The following is a 20,247-nucleotide window of genomic DNA, read 5'->3' on the forward strand; positions in this document are numbered from 1 at the left end:
TCTCACCTATGTTTTGTGGATTGATGATTGTGAAGTGCTTAAAACTTGTTCCTCTTTGCTGTAATTAAGCCTTGCATTTGCATAGGATTTGGCATAATTACTTAGAGCTGCTCGTTGTCTGGTGACTTTGCTTGGGAGTGCTGAGAATCTGCTTTCAAATGCAGCAATCCATTACTCAAAAAAACAAAATAAGTATTTTTTTGCACTTCTGTTATTAATTGTGACTGTATTTTATCAGTTTCTTAAGTTATTTGCTGTTTTTTGCTGCACTTTTCAAAATAAAAGTACTGTCTATTACTGCTTTAAGTAATTAACTGCACCGTAATACATTGTCTGATAGTTCTAGGGCTGTTGTAGCCAGTTTGTGTGGTCTTTTTATACTTGGCCTCCAAACCAGCCATTCTACATTAAGAGGGTTCTTTTCTGCACTCTTGTGGCAGAAGCTTGCTGATCTGACCTATCTGAGTTGGGGATTGCTGGTAGAAGGCTTATTGTGTGCTTTCCTGATTGGTAGTTCGCTTAGAACTTGTTCCTCTTTGCTCCTATTTAAGTCTCACATTTGTATGGGCTCAGAGCTGCTCATTTGGTGACTTTGCTTGGGAGTGCTGGGAATCTGCTTTCACCTGCGGCAATCCATTAATCAAAAGACAAAAATAAGTATTTTTTGCACTTTTCTTATTAATTTCAACTGTATTTTAGCTATTTCTTAAATTATTTGCATTTTCTTTGCTACAGCATTTAAAAAAACGATACTGTGTACCGCTGCTTTAAGGAATCAACTGCACTATAATACAGTTCCAGGGCTGTTGTAGCTAGTTTGTCTTGTCTTTTTAGACTTGGGCTCCAAACCAGCCATTCTGCATTAAAGTTTTTTTCCTGAACTCTTGCATTAGAAGTGGGCAGATCTGACTTATCTGACCTGGGGATTGCTGGTTGAAGGCTTATTGTGTGCTTTCCTGATTGGTAGTTAGCTTAAAACTTGTTCTTCTCTGCTTGTATTTAAGCATCGTGTTTGGGCTAAGCTGCTGTCGTCACAGTGGTGGTCAGCAGTGTCCTGTGAAGATCCAAATGCCTTGAAACTGAAATTCCCCTAGAATAACTATCACTAACACTGTACCCAGCCTCTTGCTGCTCTAGGAGCAAATTAGTTGTGTGCCGAGAAGCATCACTTTGGTTGCTTTTGACTAGAAAAAAGTATAGTTCCCCACTCACAGTCTCTGCGCCACCAGCACAGTCCAGTCTAATTTAACAGATCCTCTACCTTGACTAAAACCACAGTAAGGATCATGGGATGGGCAGTTTCCTAACATCTCTGTGGCCAGCCTGATGGACATGGGCATCGTGAGGCAATGTAGCAATTATCTCATGTATACTGACAACCGCTTACTCATGAAACAAGCAAATACTTTATGTGAGAGATGTAGTTATGCTATGAAATTGGAGGCAAGATTCTCACATAAAGACAAACTGAATGCCAAACTAGTGTTCAACACACACATCACTTCCCACACTAAATAAGGGCACACCACATATGCAAAGGTACTCACTAATAACTTACTAAAAGACCAGTGACCTCCCAAATGGTGCCTTCAGAAACCACTTACACATACAACAATGGAAAACAAAACCCAAAATGCATAAGAAAACATACACCCTGTCTCAACAACTAAGCTGATAAGGTATAACACCCCGAAAAAACCCAATATACTGGTCATAGGAAACTTCATAGTGAGACACAAGGATGTTCCCCTCACCAGGCTGGATAAAGAGTGGTTTATGTTGAGCTGCCTGTTAGGTGCCAGGCTCCATCAAGTCACTCAAGCACTCAAGCTACTCAACCACAAATATCAGTATGACTCCGTTATAGTCCATGTGGGGGTGAATGACTTGAGACATACCTCTCTGGACTATATGAAGAGAGACATGACTGAGCTCTCAGATTAAGTGTCACAGCTCAGGCAGGTATAAGCCTAGCCTTAAGCAGCATTCTACTTTGTTCAAGGATGATGCCACAATACAAACAAAGTGATCAACTTTAACAACTGGCTCAGGTTCTGGTGTCAGTCCAAAGGGATCCATATCTGTCAGCCTGGGAAGACATAGTCGACAATCTGCTTTGCCAGAGATGTTCTGCAAATGTCTTCTCTAGGCTTTTGGATACTAGGAAAGGCATTAGCCACCACTATTGTGCCCAACATAAAAAAATTCTCTCTAGTTAAACTCATGGTGCTGTTGTTTAATGCTAAGAGTCTAAATAGAAACTGCACTCCCTGGAAACACTTGTCACTGTGGAAGGCACTCTGGCCATGCAGGCCTACAATACTGTCCAAGCTGAATGTGAAAAAAAACAAAGTGTACCATGACTGGTCAAACACTATGACTCTCTTGAGCTACTCCATGTCCAATTAACCATAGGCAAAATCCCCACCACATCATAGCTAGCTATAGGTCTCCCCACCATGAACTGGAAAAAGCATGCCGGATACCTGGACTTACTGGAGTCACTTGCCATATAGCACAACACCTTTCTCATAGGTAATTTCAATTATCTTACCATCGACTGGGAAACATACATGACCATAAACATTCTGGTTCAGAGGTTCTTGTACTTTGTTAATGAAATTGCTCTGGAACAGCTAGTCAGCACACCCACAAGGGGCTGAAATGTCCTGGTCATAGTACTTACTAACATAGGAAAGTACTGCCCCCCCCATGTGATGTCCTCCCTGGTAAGATTGGACCATAAATCAGTCTCTTTTGATGTAATTATAAGGCCAGATACCCCAATAAGCTCAGAAAAACTTAAGAATTTTTCTAAGACAAGTTACCTCCTGTGAAACAATGGTTTAAGAAGTTTCAAACCCCCCCTAGAACACAGATAACACAGAATCCTATACAGAGGTGTACACCAACACCCTGTATAACCACATAAGCAATTGTATAGAACTGGCTGTGCCTGACCAGATTAAAACCAGGTTTTACAGAAAAAACAAGCCACCCTGGTGGATTCCTAGTATAAACAGGTTATACAACAAAAGAAAGAAAGGCACTAATGTCTAAAAACAAGAGGGGAACTGGCTCAGCAGAGGAATAAATCCCTCTCTAGCCTAAACAAACATATTAGAGAGGTTATCTAGTCCTCCAAAGTAAATGACAAAACAAAAATAGCCTCCCTAGGTAAGGATAATCACAAGGCACTCTTTAAATACATCAGAAATCTAAAGGGAATACCCAGCTATACACTAAATTGGCTGTGGATGGCATCATTCATACTCATCTGGTGGTAATAGCTAACCTGCTAGCTGACAGATTTGGAACAAACTTCACCCCCCTGTTATCACTGGTCATTCCCCAAAGTATACCTGTCACCATTCTGCAGCCCATTATCTCAAGAGAACAGGTCATCTCTGAGCTCTCCAAGGCCAAAACATGGCATCAACTGGACAGGAAAACATCCATGGCTGCCTTTTAAACAACTTAAAACATGACCTAGCAGACCCACTTGGATCCTTGTTTAAACACAGTCTGTGGACTGGCAATGTTCTGGCAGAATGGAAGACAGCAACAGTAATCCCTTTAAACAAAGGGGGACCATCAACCGACCTTCAGAATTATAGACCTATAAGCTTGAATATCCTCATCTGTAAGGCCATGGAAAGAATCATTATGGACCATATCAACAAGGACATAGGTAATCTCCAAACTCTGCACCCAACCCAGTTTGGCTTCATCAGGGTAGAGCATGTCTGTTAAACCTGGTTGACTTCTTCGAGAAAGTCACCAAGGCCCTAGATGAGGAAAAGACAGTGCATACATACTGCCTACCTCGAAATAGCTGAGGCATTTGATGCAATCTTCCACTCAAGTATTATAGAGAAACTTTCCTAACTGAGAATTAACCCTTACATCACCAGATGGGTAGTGAATTGGCACATGACAAGACACATACTGTCAAAGTGGTTGACTTCATCTTTAGTAAAAGACCAGTCATCAGTGGTGTAACACAAGGTTTTGTGCTGGGCCCTTGTTCAGAATCTATTTTTCAGAAGTCCAGAAAATGTGATGGCCTGTGGTTGACCAAGTTTGATGTTGATTGCAAATTGGGAGCAATCACTGAGTCCCCGAAACAATGCCAATATGATGCAGAAAAGTTTAATGCAGACAAATGATTAGTGCCAAAGCCACACATTGAGGCTAAATACAAAAAAAAATGCATTATCATTGCCTTTAGGAAAGCTAACATCCCTGCTAATTACATTATAGACAACCCCCCCCTGCCCCAAGTGTAGACCTAGTGGTATGTGATCTGGGTACTAAGGTTGATAGAAATCTCTTCCACCACCACATATCCACAGTGGTAAGAAAATCCTTCTATGTGGCAGATTTCATAACTAAAGGCCTTGCATCTAGATCTAAGGATGTTATAATTCCATTATACTTAGCCCTCATCAGATACAGTGCTCCTTTATGCTTGCATCTCACCAGACACCTGCAACAGCTGGGCAGACCACAGTTGTTTCTCACCAAGAAAATACAGGGTATACAAAACAAGTCCTATACATAAACTAATCTGGTTCTTACAGGCTGCTAAGAGGTGACCTGTTCTTGGCTTGTCTCTGACCCAGTCCTGATGGAAATGCTGCACATTCATAAATCAAACTACACTAGGATCACTCACTCCAGGGATCTTAATCCATACTTTGACATAAGTAAATCATGCTGGAGAGAGAGAGAGAGAGAGAGAGAGAGAGAGAGAGAGAGAGACATCTCCCAGAGACTACCCCTTATCTGGAAAAAGCTTCCCATTCTTGTGAAGCAAAGCCCTCCATGCCCCTCTTCAAACACAACAAAGATCAATAGATGGTTGACTGTAAATTACTCCTGGGATGGCACCCATGTCCTTCATGGACAGAGGCAGTCATTATTATTTACCATTGACTCATACCGCTGCAAACTTTGCTCACTTAACTACTGACAATTGGGGCAACTCAGGATAGATATGGCTAGACTTATATGAACCCACAAAAATATGAACCTGTATAGTTTATCAGATAAACACCTGGAAGAGTAGCTACAAGTTATTAAAACCTTCTGAGATGACATAAAAATGTCATTTGGTCTCAACAAATCTGCAAAATCAACATTTGAAAGAGGAAAATGGAAAACTTAAGAAACTATAACACTTGTGCAGAAATGTGATATAAAAGATTTGGAACAAGGAATGTACAAATACCTTGGAAGAGATGAGGAGGCAGTGATACAGCAGAAAAAATGAGAACAAAGCTCAGTAAGGAATATTTTAAAAGACTAAAATTAGTACTGAAAACTGCTTTGACATCTAGGAATAAAGTTCAAGCTATAGATCAACTTGCACTTCTTATATTAACTTACAGCTTTGGGATAACTGACTAGCCACAAAAAGATGGAATGTTGTATAAGCTTGGCAGGAAAACAAGAAAATTGCTCTATGCACATCAAATGATACACAAGAACCAGTGTTTGCCAATATTATATACATTTTGGTCTGAAGGAGGCATGGGTCCCCTTGAAATCAATGTGGATTGTGGGATTGCATGCATATTTATTGACATCATCAGATCCAAACATACTGAAAGTTGTAAAACATGAACAAAATAAGTTTAAGATGACCTCTTTGCTTAGGTTAGCAGAAGCCTTTAGGAAAGAAGCAGACATGGAAATCCAGCTAAAATGGATAAAAAACAGGTGGTAACAGAAAGTGCAAAAATGTAAGAGGAAAACTACAAAGAATGGGATCAAGAAAATAGAAAAGATATAACAAGAAGTATAGAGATCTGCTGGAACAGCTGCATATTGACCAAGACTTATCATGCAAATGGCTTAGGTGAGGTGAATTTAAACCAAAAGATGGAAGGTTAAGATACTGGATTGTATTCTAGATGGTTCATAAAATCCATACAAATGGTAGGAGATATAGACAAATGTAGGTGTTGTGGTACAGAGCTGGAAACAGTTAGACACCTTGTTGCAGGGTGTAATACACTCAAGGCTGAAGGTTTGTATAATGAAAGACATAACAATGTAGCAAGGCTGTTACACTGGAGACTTTGTGAACACAGCAACAGAGAGACAGCTGACAGCCACTGAAAACATGACTCACGAAGGTTTGTTGAAAAATTACGAAGTAGTGATTATGTGGGATCACTCCATACCAGCAGCTAAGAAGGTAGAAGCAAATGGAATGCATAGTGTAGTTCAAGAGAAAAAGACAGTAATAGCTTTGATTATTGAAATTGCTACATACATTGACTACAGTGTCTTATGAACTGAAAGACATACATTTGTAAAATGTCTGGACCTTGAGACAGATGCTAAAGCAATGTGGAATAAGGATACATAGATCATTCCTGTTATAGTCGGAGCAAACCGGCTAATAAAAATGAATATTCAAACACATCTAAATATGCTACCGATAAAAGTAATCCCTTATGAACTTCAAAAAGAGGCTATTCTGAGTACATTGCTGGGGCTGAGAGCACTTGTCAAGGGCTTAAGCAAAACTGATTTCACAGCTGAGGAACTGGGTCCATTCCCAGATATATAAGAACCTAAGCATTTGGATAAATTTAACCAGTGCAACAATGAAGCACTTCAAACATGCTGTGTGTTGCAGATCCATGGTGCTGCAATGTATATATAAATGTATTGGGCACTTGTGTCCACAACCCTGGGATGGGCAGGGACAAGCAGGTTTACACTATTTAGTGTTGATAGTTATAAGTGCTAAGATAGTGATTCAGAGACATCTGTGACTAGTGGTCATTAGCCTAATAACAACCTATGAACCTATGGTCTTACATAAATTCCCTTATTAGCATAACTGTCATGGTAAGAAGTCAAAATTAGCATAATATGTTGGGAAGCTATATTGTGGGAGATTTCAGTAATGGCTGCAACTGTGAAACCATGCGATTACTGCCTTAGGACATTAGTCTTTGAAGTAGAGATATACAAAGAAGGTAAAAACATATGGTAATGTACCCTTGCACTACACTGCACACCTATGGTGAATCACAGCAAGATAAGCATAAAGAAAATTGTGTACCTGGGTTTGTGGAACTCACCATAATGACATGATACTGAAATGTCCAGCTATGGGCTGTCACACTGGGGGCAATGTGTGAATTAGCCAGGACATGCCACACAGGACATGATGGTCCCTGTGTATAGGGTGAGGCATGGACATGCATATTGTGGGAGAGCCAGACTTTGCAGAATATGACAGGAGTCCAGTACAATGATGAAGGAATGGGTGTCATGATAACATACCCATGCGTTTAGGGGGAAGTGTAACAACACAACAGGCTACAGATAACTGACCACCATATGAGATTAGAGACAGAGTACAGTCTTACAGGACACACACACACACACACACACACACACACACACACACACACACTGACATGTAATCCATTAGTGTATGCATTTTATCATGGCACATGAGAGCAACAGTGGCAGGAAAATATTACACAGGACTCAAAGGTGATACTGAAGGTTGAGAGCACACAATGCATGCAAATCCTGATCCCAAGGCTTTTTGAAACCAGTTGTGGCAGGGAGTGGTCCAGGACATTGGTACTTTGGATGGCCAAAAGAGAAGCCTATATTAGGTTCAATGAAAGGTAGCTGGTATAGTACTGCATGAGAATAGCAAGGTACAGAACACTGCAAACACAACACAAAAGGAGCTCACAGTAATGGCAGAGTTCCTGGTGTCCTTGTCTCAGAATAGAGAGTAGACCCTTATTCCTTGTGGTGTCCATGATTTGGGAGCTGGGTGGGGATGAAAGCACAATTGTCTTTAGTGGATACACCAGGTTACTATTAGCTACAGTGCAATGCATGTGAGTTGGGACTTTTAAAATAAAAGCTTATGCATATCTTTCTTCATGTACATCTAGGCCGCAACTGCAACACCCTACATAATAAAGGTATGTAAGTGTCCATGAAGTATTCTCAGATTGTGTCATTTACAAGTATGTCTGCCAGGGGAGCTAGACATTTATTTCAGTGCTGTCATACACGTCTTATTTTTATTCTTTCACAGGTTCTACTGGTGGAGGGTCCAGCACAATGGGACAGCAAATGCCTGATCTTTGCAGGTCATCTATGGCTGATGATGATGAAGATGATGGTGATGATAATGGCAGTGTACAAATTGCAAAGACTGATGACACAGTGGAAATGTTGCAATACTATTGTTAGAGGGCTCAGACACACATCCTCGACTATGAGGAGTTTGTATAGAGACAGGACAAAACTCCAGCTTTATCAGTGTCTGATGGGAGTCGAATAACTCTGAGCCCACCTAGGCTACTTAAGAGGCCCAAGCCCAGATGACATCCATAAGCTACACAGCTTATGATGTGTCTGTACACCCAAGGGAGAGGCATGGTGGCCTGCAGCCCATCCTTGACCAGGATGCATAACATAGCATTAAACAGTTGATGTGCAGTTCATTGATCCAGCACAGACAGCTACTACTCACATCACTATGGAGATGGGGATGGAGATACTTTATGGCTTGCAAGATAACATACAACCCCTGCATGGCCTGTGTGATGACATCCAGTGCCTGTAGAGTGACAATGAGTATAAGGACATAAAGTGGACAGTGTTTGTCAGGTTAGTCGTAGCTACATGGCATCCATCGGTGTATCCGCAGGGCTGATGGTAATTGCCACCAGTATGCCTTTGCAGACTCTGCTGTCCATGGCTATAGAAGGGTCCATATTCAAGATGGCCAGTCGAAGGCTGTGTATACCCACATAATACAGACTGCTTCTGTCACAGCATCACTGATGGCTCTGATCACAGAGGCTACCAGATCTCGTCATAGTTGATCTCATGTTCTTCAAGCTCCATCTCTGTGTTACCTCACCAGGCTGCACACTCTTGCTGCAGTATTTCTACTATATCAATATCCTCTGTTGGCAGAAGAAGCACCACACCTGTTTGTGGCTGTAATCCAGCTCATACATCTGTTGGGTCCCAGCATGAGACAGCCCATCAGGTGTATGCGCATGCTGTCATAGTTCTTTGCCATCCCTGCCATGGACGGCATCAAGTCCCAAGACTGCAGGACACAACAGTAAATGCCACCAATGTTCCTGAGTTGGCAGCTCCCCACACCCCCCTACTTTATTATTCTGAGTCCGAGATCGCACTACAGTGGGGAAAAGGGAAAAATTCCCTTAACCGCACCGTAGTATGATCTCCACAACAGTCACGCCCCCACAACTCCCTCTACCTCCAGGCATACTTCTGCGAAAGTGCTTCTTCGGTGAAAAGCACTTTTGCGTAAGTGTGCCCGGCCGTTTCAGATTCGGTGAAATGGCCGTTCACGCATTAGTCCTAGACTCATATATATTGTTATTGTAATTGTTTCCAGATGTATAGTCTGTCTGACAGTGATATACTTATACCCTGACCACTGAGTAATTATATATTGTGTGTAATTATAACTATTTAAGGCTGCATGTTCTAGTGGACAGTGTTATTTTTGTTTATTTTGTAATCTCTACCATTTCTGGACTGAGCCTGAACATGGTCCACCAGGATTGGTGCTGTACATTGGCCAACAAATAAAAATAATTACAAAAAAATAAAAGTATTCTGTGTTGTCTGTAGTATGACCCAGAGTTGCGGGCCAGACACTACCTCTTTGCCAATGCTGTGTTGTTTTTGTACCAGCTAAGCCCTGCTCTGGGATGTTTCCCTGCTGCTGAAGCTGTTTCTACACTGCTATGTTATGCAACATGGCACACACACTGCAGAAATCTAACTGATAGCCTCAGGTGAATACTGCAGTGACCTACAGAATGCATCAAGGCAGCAGAAGTATCCCTTAAGTTATACAAAAACACATTCCATCACATTTCATTTCTCTGTGTGTGCAGTGTTATGTGCCATCTCTGCCATGATCTGGGGCTGCAGATATGTCTTTAGCTACAGTTGCAATGTGTTTCTGACATCCTCAGTAACACACACAAGAGTGACACCATTGTACATGGCCTGCCTGAGCACTAACTTTATATAAGTTCATAGGTTCATAGGTAGGTACTAGACTATCTGCCCGAGGGCATTTATAAGCCTAGCCAGAGTGTGTCAGCTTTCGCTGCCCCATTGATTAATTAACTGATCCTCTGTCAAGCAGAGCCAATGAAGTGATCCTAGGGGTGTATTTTCTGTTACCCATTCACTCGTCAAGGTTTCTCGCGAAGAGTGTTAGTGAGGGTCTCTGCCTAATGTAGTTTGGAATTTTATTCCAAAGCATGGGGAGTCTCTGTGATAGGAATCTATCCCTCCAGCATGTTCTATTTATTGTTGTGGCAAGGTTTAGCTCACTAGAGCACGTGACTCGCAGTGACTTGGATTTCTTTAGGTGGAGCATGTCCATCAATTCTGAGTTGGACATGGCTTTGTAAGTCAGGCAGAGATCACCTCTGAGTAAGTGATATGCCACTAAGTACAGCTGGAGTTTTTTCAGTTAGGCTGCATAGGACATATGTTTGAGGCCAGTAATCCTCTTGGTGAGGTACTTTTGTGGTCTTTCCAGCTGTTGGAAGTGTTGTGTGAGGTACATCCCAAATGGGGCATTGCACTCTATGATGGGTCCGATGACTGACGAGTAAAGGGAGACTATAACCTCTTTATTTCTAGATGCAAACCCTTTAGTAATTAGGTGGTCCACATAGAAGGATTTTCTAACTACTTTGGCAATATGATTGTCAAAGGAGAGATTACTATCTACCAGGGTCCCCAGATCTCTTATTACCTCTTCTGTATTAAGGGGGCTGCCACCTATGTGGTAATTCGTGGGTGTTTTGTTTTTCCCAAATGGGATGACTATGCATTTTTTGACATTTAGCTTGAGGCCATGACTTTGAAGCCAGGTGTGCATCTCAGTAAAGCCCTTTTGGAAGATGTCTGTGTCAGCCGGAGAGTCAATTATGGCTCCCAGTTTGCAGTCATCGGCAAACTTGATTATCTATAGTCCTCCTGTGTTTGCCTGTACTTCTGAGAAGTATATGCTGAACAGTAGGGGTCCCAGGACTGAGCCTTGTGGGACACCACTTGTGACTGGTTTAGAGTCGGACCTGGAGCAAGCTATTCTTACTGTGTGAGTTCTGTCTGTAAGCCAGTTGGCAACCCATCTCGTGACGTAGGGGTTTATGTTCAGGCTGGTGAGTTTTTCTGTAATACCCAAGTGGGGAATGGTGTCAAAAGCCTTGGCGAGGTCAAGGTAGGCTGTGTGAGCCACCTTTCCCTCATCTATGGCCTTGGTTACTGTCTCGAAGAAGTCAACAAGGTTTATTAGGCATGATCTGCCCTTAACAAAGCCGAACTGGGTCAGGTCAAGTGTTTGGAGGTTCCCAATGTCTTTGTTAATGAGTTCCATGATGATGCGCTCCATAGCCTTGCGTACCAGGCTAGTCAGGCTTATGGGGTGATAGTTACCAGGGTCAGTTGTGGCCCCTCCTTTGTGGAGTGGAATAACTGTTGCTGTGTACCATTCTATGGGTACGTATCCTGTGGAGAGGCTGAGGTAGAACAGCATGTTTAGGTGGGGGGATTAGTTCATTCTGTAGTTCGTGCAAGACGCAGCCTGGGACACCATCTGGCCCCATTGCCGCTGTGTTTTTGGCTTTTGAAAGGGCTGTTTTCACCTGTGCGTCTGTGATTTCCAGGACACTACACTTTTCCGGTATTGTTGTGGGCCCTTTTGGGGGTGAGAGGGGGTTGAAGTTTGCACTGAATCTATCTGCCAGGATGTTGGCAATATCAGTAGGTTCAGTATATTTTGTGCTATTTTGCACTAGTTCAGTGCATATCTGGGAGATGCCGCTTAGATTCGTAACATAGCTAAAGAAGGCTTTGTGGTTATCTTTTGAATCCTTGGCTATTTTTTTTTTCAAAGTTAGCCTTGGATGATTTTATGAAGGACCTTAGTTTCTTACTGATACTGATCAGGGATGTTTTTCCTTCTTGGGATTTGCTTTTTTTCTGTACTAGTTTCCTACTTATATTGTATAGCCTGTTTACGGCAGGGATCCACCAGACTGGTTTCTTTCTCTTAGAGGAGTGAGTCTGGGTTTTGCTATGGATGGCACAATCCATGCATCCTTGTAGGTGCTCATAGAGCGCATTTGTAAAGGTTTCTGCATCTTGGGCAGTGTTATCCTTTAGCGTGGGGGCTGTGAAACTTACCGCCTCTGTCTTAAGTAAGGTGAAGTTTGCTTTAGAAAAGTTTTTCACAGCGGTTTCCTTGTCCGGGGGTGGTGGTGGGGTGTGGACATCCAGAGTGATTAGTTTATGGTCTGATCTAACCAGTGACGGGTTGACCTCCGGTGTGGAACACCTGTCGCCCATGTTGGTGATGACCAGGTCCAATATGTTTTCACCTCTAGTAGGGGATTTTACCAGCTGATCCAGGGTGTTTGAGTTGATGAATTCCAGGAAGCGCTGGGCTTGGGAGTTTGTACTTGAGTAGTTTTCCCAGTTAATGGTAGGGTAATTGAAATTGCCCAATATCAGGGTGTTCGGTAGGACCTTCAGGTTTTCCAGTGTCTCCAGAAAGGTGGAGTGGTAGTCCTGGGTCATGGAGGGTGATCTGTAGCAGGCCACAATTTGCATTGCAGATTTGCCTGATGTTAGTTGCACATGAATGATCTCCGAGGTATCATGCTGCCCTATTAACCTGGAGGTGTAGGTTTCCTTGATGAATATAGATACACCCCCATTTGTGTTTCGGTCTGTGTTCTGTGGCCGAAACGTGTGGTATGAATTGTAGCCCGGTAGTGCTGGAGTGCTCTCTGGAGCCTTGAACCAGGTTTCAGTTACTGCACAAACGTCGATGTTCTCCATACTGAGGAGTGCTTCAAGTGCGTGCATTTTGAGATTTAAACTCCTGGCGTTGAGTAGCATAACCCTCAGTTTTTTGTTAATTGTGCTATTTACAGAGGTGGGTTTGACTTTTGAGCCTTGCCTAAAAAAGGCACTATGGGGTTCAGCAAGAGCCTTGGCCAGTATTCGAAAGCCTAGGGGTGACAGGTGCAAGCCATCTCTTGCAAAGCAACATGGCTTGTTGAGCATGTCGTCCCAGGCTGACAGACATTAGATCCCCTTTGAATGACACCAGAAGCTTAGCCAATTGTTGAAATTGATCATTTTTTTTCTTTATACTGAGGTATCATTCTTTTTGAGGGCAGGATGCTACTCAGGGTCAGGGTCATACCAGCCTGGGCTACATGATCAGAGATCTCTTCCATGTCTCTTTTCATGTAGTCCAGCGAGGAACGTCTCAGGTCATTCACACCAACATGAACAATGACAGAGTCATATTTGTACTTGTTCTGGAGTGACCTGAGTGCTTGTGTTATGTGGTGGATTCTGGTTCCCGACAGGCAGCTAACAGGAACCTTCTGCTTGTCCAGTCTAGTAAGTGGGACATCAGTGTGCCTGACTGTAGAGTCACCTATTACTAGTTTGTTAGGTATATTATTTCACCTTAAGGGCTGTGATTGTGCGACACACTGATTTTTTGTTTTATGTGTTGTCTGGTTTGTGATGGGAGGTGCAGGTTGTGTGGGTGCCTGCTTTGGAGGTCCCTTAATGCTTTTGCAGGTTATTATTTAGAGCCTCCGACTATGACTTTGTGTATTTATGTGTATTTTTTTGTCAGTGCTGGTTTAGTAGGTCTATGTGTGGCTGGAGGTGTGGTGCAAGTGTTAACCTTCTCCTCTTGACTGTCTGTTCCAGTCTTGGGTAGAGACAGCTTAGCCTCCAGTTTGGCTTTATAATTGCATCTCTCGCATATGTTAGTGTTTTGTGGTAGGAGGAGAGGGTTGTCTGTGTACATGAGGCAGTTGTAACATTGCCTCAGGATACCCAGATTCACCAACTGGACTGAAGAGTACACCTGAAATTGCCTTTGGTCATGTCCGAATAGTAGGGTGAGCTGCTTAGTCACTTGGTTGGTGAGGGGTGAATAAAGAGCCTTGCCCTGCTGGGCAATCAAGTGTCAGGGTATATTAGTGTTTGCTATTAGGTTTGAGCAAGTGCTGGGCTGTAGGATGCTTTTTGAGTGATTAGGCTGAGAGTCAGACTAGTTTCAATGGAAAAACTGAAGAGGATACTTAGTGGAGCTGGGAATAATTTAACCCTAGCTAACCAGCACTGCCCAGTGTGCAAAACCATGCAAAAACATTTTTTATAGCAGGCTGGCCTTTGTACTAGCCTCCAGTGTATGCCAAATAGATGACCCTATGGGAAGTCACCACAGCATGAAATGGTGTAGGTGAGACGTGTCAAATATTAGAATCATGAAACTACCTGGATGATACACACAGACATTAAAGATAACAACTTGGCATTGCAAAACACCTGGCAGTTGAGGATGTGGAAGCCTTCAGCACAAACAAACCAAAGAATAGGTACAATGTTCCGAAATGAAAACTATATACACTGGAAGACCATGTCAGTAGGGGGGCTGATTGGGAAGCTACCATACTTTGTAGAGAATTGTCATAGACAGGGGTCCAGGGAAGTAAATATTGTGGGAAGAAATATCCAGGGAATTGTTATGGCTAGGCTTGTGTAGGCCCTAGGGCTGATAGCCTAGTATCAACCTATGAATCTATACCAAATACTTTTAAATTCTTTTAGATTCTGATACTTTACCTGATTTGATTGAATATGTTTCTATTGCTCCAGTTTTAAAGAGAAGGTCTGATAGGTTGAAGTATTAACATTTACTGTCACACCTACCTTTTAAGCACATTTAACATGTTTTACAGGGATGCCTTTTATTCTGGTGTAGAGGCCTTCCTGTTAATGTATCTGATACCCTAAAGACAAGGTGCTGCTGGAAGGTCCATATAACTAGAGTGGTTAAAACTAGACTTACATTAGTATTTACTGAGATGGACAGTCCACATATCTACCTTAATTTTACATTTGAATACATGGTGATACAATTTGACAAGCTGCTATATGGTATCACTATCCATTTATGAGTGGTCCACAATCTACTAGTCAGCCAAGTAGTGGTAGGTAAGACACTGATGGTATGATCTGCATTGGCATGGAGGGCTTAACTCCCCTGAACCAATCATGTGTGCTAACTTCCTGACCTTAACACCAACCCTACACATTAGGGAGGAGTGTTTTGCTGTCAGCTGTATTTCTCGAGGCAGTGTTTTGCTGTCAACTGTATTTCTTGTGGCAGAGTCTCATACCAGTGAGCAATCGGGTGAGTGTTGAGAGCGAGCTGCACTGAGGGCAAACTTTGGCCGCATGGGGGACACGCACTATCAGTGCTGGAGAGCCGATAGGGGCACTGGGAACTAACATTGGGTGGCACGATGCCTGGACACTTCTATGGGCAAGGCTTGTAAAGGCTCCAGTGCCATTAGCCTAGTACACACCTATTAACCTATGAACTCTTTCCCTAACAGTACCACTAAACAACAAACATGCATGCATGCAGCCACACACACACACACACACACACACACACACACACACACACACACACACACACACACACACACACACACACACACACACACACAAAATGCTGGAACTTTTAGTGTAAACAAAAGTTTTGGCTTTACTACACACTCCCACTAATCCTTAGGTTTGATGTTGCACACTTAGATTCTTCCCTCACTCAAAAACTATTGCATTCAACCAACTGTGACACATGAATGGCACTCAACAAACTGAACATTTATTAATAATATGGTAACCAGACTGTGATAAGTAGTTTTTAAATATTAACAGTTTAATATGTTTTTTTGGGCATATCACTCTTAAAATAATATTTTCCTTGTCTGTTATTTTATTATATATCGACCAGTTCTGCACTAATTCTTACATCCCCGTCTGGGAAAGGGGGATTTTATTTATGACAGCTGACCATTACATTTTTCTCTCTTCTCATTGTGAGAAATTCCTTTCAACAAAAATGTTGTAGTGAATATTTCAATTTCACTATTGAATATTGAGAGACTGCTGAAGCTGTTTTTAAGCTGCTATAAGACACTGCAATTCTTTATAAATTGTTAGTACCACCCTGTCTAAACATGTTTCCTTGTATTTTGGATTAATAAGATTATAGCTAATGTAAAAAATGTATCATATTTATGGTTATTCCACTATCTAGCTCTATAGGGCATTTCATTTGCTTTATCAGTTTTGGCTATAGAATGTATTTTTTGTCTTTCTAGGTGTAGATCGTTTCTATGACAATATTGAAGACATGATTGGCTATAGGCCAGGACCTTTCCTCAAATATGCATGGCTTATTTTCACACCAGCTATATGTGGGGTAAGTTGATTTTTATCTGAAGTTATTGAGATTCTTAAACAAGCATTTGTTAGTACTTTGTGTCTGTGGCCTTGAAGACTGTGTATAGTTCAAACAAATTGAGGAAGTGCAAGTCAGAGATGCTTACATGAAGGTGATACTGCTTCCCTGCCCCATGGAGTCTACAACATTTAGCTGCCAGATGTTAAGAAGTGATTTTGACAATTCTTATAAAATTTGTGCAGTGCTGTGACAACCAATTATGTTAAACATGTGGGTTTATTACTAGATACTGCTAAAGTTCAAGCCCTGTTTGTCAAAATTAAATACATACTATTAACATCACAATTTTGTATTTGTGGCTCCATTTTTATCATTTTTTATGAATTATGCAAATCAATGAAGCAAAGCAGTGAAAAAAGTCAAGGGTTTTGACTTGGAAGCTAATTTTGAACAGCAAAGCAAATACTCTGTTCATGGTATGAAACAATATGTGGCCTGCATCTGGAAAATGACAAATTTCACATTAGTAAAGTACCACGAAGAAATGTCATTTATATTTGTGTTTCAAAATAGTGAGCAATGCTACAACTACTAACCCATGTTACCAAGACTCTCAACTATGTATTTTTCATTAATTTTTCCTTAGAGCATTAGAATGCTGATATACTATCATGTCATCTTGATGTAATTAGTGAAGATTTTCACATGCATTATGGAATTTTGTTTTAAACTTGATTGAAAAGTTATCCTCAAGAAGTGGATGAAGAAAAACTATTTGGTCTTAGATGTGAAAAAAATATGGCAGCTATCACATTCATGTGGCACTTTGAATAAAAACAGAGGCCTAGCTAGCTTTTCTGGTACCCTGTACAGGTCACTGATCTGGCGCCCCTCCCACCTCTAAGTTGAGGAGCAGATTACTAAGAGGTGACCTATGCCTGGTTAATAAGGCAACCTCAGACCCAGTTCTTATGGACCTAATCCACATCCCCAAGTCTAATGGTACTAGGAAGACCTTGTCAAGGGAGCTATCCTCTTCTGCAAAATAAACAGTACATTTTGGGGGGACAGGTACATATTTCAGAGCATACCACTACTCTGGAACAGACTTCCCATCCTTATAAAACAAAGCTCATCCGTGTCCCTATTCAAATGTAACTTAGACCAATGGATGGGAAATAGGAAATTTATCCCAGGATTGGCCCATATTCTCCTAATGGACATAGGTGGTGTTTAAATGCACTGCTTTATAGTAGGATCCTCTAATACTTTGAAGGTGTGACCCTAACGATTAGTCTTTCACCAAAGAAAATTATTTAAATTAAATTATAGCAAGGATAGTTAAACACCAATGCAATAACATAGCCAGGCAACAAACAAGTAATATGGTTTGGCTTAAAATGGCCCTTCAGAGATTATAGCCCCTGCAGGTGGCATTGTCTCTTCTGAAACTTCTCTGGAGTACCCCTCCAAAGAAGTCCCTAGGAAGAGGCTGTGCAAGAGGAAGCACATAGACTCCCCTGTGTCTGTCACTTCTGATACCAATTTGGATGACTCTGAGGGGTCCCCACGGTCCCCCTCTGAGGATGTCTCTTTCTCTGACATCTTTGAGATTCTAAAACAGAGGGGTGGATGGAAGTCCACCAACCCTTCAGAGGATGAATCGGTATACCTGGAGGCTTTTGGGTCTCACCCTTCCACCTCCTGGGTGACTCCCCAAATTGACCAACTATTGGGTGTCATTTTTCATAAGGCCTGGATATCGCCTGATACAGTGGAGCCTGTTCCAAGGAGGCCTAACAAATTTATTACTGCACCCACAGAGAAGGAATTCCTGACTAAAGGTGTCCCTGTAGATGCGATGGTGGTGGTGGTGGTGGCCACTGAGAAGGAGCTATCAGAGATCCTTGACTGTCCATCCTCCTAACAAGGAGTCTAGGATCATGGACAGATATGGAAAGCATGCCTTTTCTTCAGCAGCCTTCCCCTTATGGTCGCTGAACTACCTTACCACTTTACAAAACTTCAAAGGGATCTCCTCAAAGAACTTGGAGATACCCTTCAGGGTGCTGTAGCTCAGCGGTCTAAAGACAAAGTATCCTCATAGCTCTCCACCCTCAATTCCATAGTTAACTCCTCCAGGTGACTCATTTCATATGCGGCTGATGGAGTGAGCAGAGCGGCAGCAACAGGAGGAGACATTCCTGGATGTGCCTTTGCAACTTTGCTGAGCCCTTCAAGTCTTCCTTCACCAATGCCCCCTTTGATGGTTCATCCCTTTTTGGACCAAAGGTGAAAGAAACTTTGACCAGGTATGAGCAGGACAGAAGACTGTATCTGCCATTGGAGTCCATTTCTCTGCCCCATCTAGACCTTATCCCAGAGGTCAAAAGGGTGGAAAGATGTGGTTCCGCAAGTCCCACAAAGGTTTCTTGAATGCACATGGTATCTCTTCCCCCAGGGGCAGAGGGGGAAGTTATAATGGAAGATGCCGACCTCGCGGCAGGGGGGTCTGCAAAATCAGGGTGACAGAGATACATTCTCTGACAGGCCCTTCCAGCGCTCCTGAAAGGAGACCCACCTGCTCTTCTCTGGAGGCAGTCGGGGGTCGATTGTCACTGTGCCCAAATGCCTGGCAAGAAATCTCCCAAGACAAATGGGTACAAACAGTTATATCCAGAGGCTATTACATACCATTTTTCATTCTCCCTCTGTTAAACCAATCCTTAGCAGATGTTCCACCTGGTCAAATGAACTATGCAACACAAGAGATACTCTCATTGCTTGAAAAAAGAGTCTTCCAAGAGGTCCATGCAGACCAAATAGATCCGGAACTTACTCAAGATTCTTTTTAGTTCCAAAAAAGACAGGGGACTGGAAATCCATTCTAGATCTCAGCAAGCTAAACAAAGCAGCGAAGAAGTCAAAGTTCTGGATGGTAACTCTGCAGTCAATATTCCTGTTTATAGGAAAAGACAATTGGATGTGCTCAATAGATCTCCAGAATGTGTACTACCATATAAAGATGGACAGGCAATCCAGAAGACACTTGCACTTTTGGCTGGGAGCCAGTCATTACCAATTTCAAGCCCCACGCTTTGGTCTGACTACATCCCCCAGAGTGTTCACCAAATGTATGGCAGTGGTCATGGTTCACTTGAGATGTCAGGGATTCTGTTTGTTTCCATATCTAGATGACTGGCTCCTATCCACCACCACCAAGCATCTACTACTATGAGCAAGAGATGAATCAGTGTCACTTTGTGCAAGACTAGGCATCACAGTAAACTTAAAAAAAAATATCCCTTGTCACTGTCTCAGCATATTACCTTCTTAGGTGCAGAACTAGATTCAAGAAATATGACTGCAAAACTTACCCCAGACAGAATACAGTCCCTTAATCAGCAAATCAGGATTTTGATATCAAAGAAGAAAGTTCAGGCCAGATATGTTCTTTGAGTTCTGGGTACCATGGCAGCAGCTATTCTTCTAGTTCCCCTAGCATGACTACACATGAGGGTTCTACAGTGGTTACTATTTGCTCAATGGTCAATGGAAGACCTTCCTCTTTCACATCAGATTATCATCATGGATTCTTGCAGAAAAGATCTCCTTTGGTGGCTGCAGACAGACCAGTTGTATCAGGGCTGACCCCTTGTCCTTCCTCAGCCCAATGCAGTACTGACCACAGACGCATCCCTGATCGGGTAGGGGGCATTATCTGGGGATGACAGTCCAAGGCCTATGGCAAGAATATGAAAGCCACTTGCACATCAATGTTCTGGAGATGAGAGTGATGCTCTATGCATTGCAGGCATTTCAGGACTCTACCAATAGAGACAGTTGCAATTCAGACAGACAACATGTCAGTAGTGTGGTACATAAACAAG

General features: G+C 42.3%; 1 protein-coding gene across 3 annotated transcripts in view; it reads left to right on the forward strand.

The window, feature by feature from the left end:
* The window catches only part of LOC122808962 (sodium- and chloride-dependent GABA transporter 2-like), a 1,071,132-nt gene that overhangs the window by 974,893 nt on the left and 75,992 nt on the right, over positions 1 to 20,247 (forward strand). For 2 of the 3 annotated variants that reach the window (XM_044080126.1, XM_044080127.1), the window contains one exon: positions 16,275 to 16,375. The exons of the other annotated variant lie outside the window; for it this stretch is intronic. In XM_044080126.1, the coding sequence (XP_043936061.1) occupies positions 16,275 to 16,375 (101 nt within the window). The remainder of the gene's footprint in view (positions 1 to 16,274; positions 16,376 to 20,247) is intronic. 3 annotated transcript variants of the gene reach the window in all.

This window comes from Protopterus annectens, chromosome 8.part0 (genome assembly GCF_019279795.1).
Source record: "Protopterus annectens isolate FY-2018-M chromosome 8.part0, PAN1.0, whole genome shotgun sequence".
Classification (NCBI taxonomy): Eukaryota; Metazoa; Chordata; order Ceratodontiformes; family Protopteridae; genus Protopterus; species Protopterus annectens.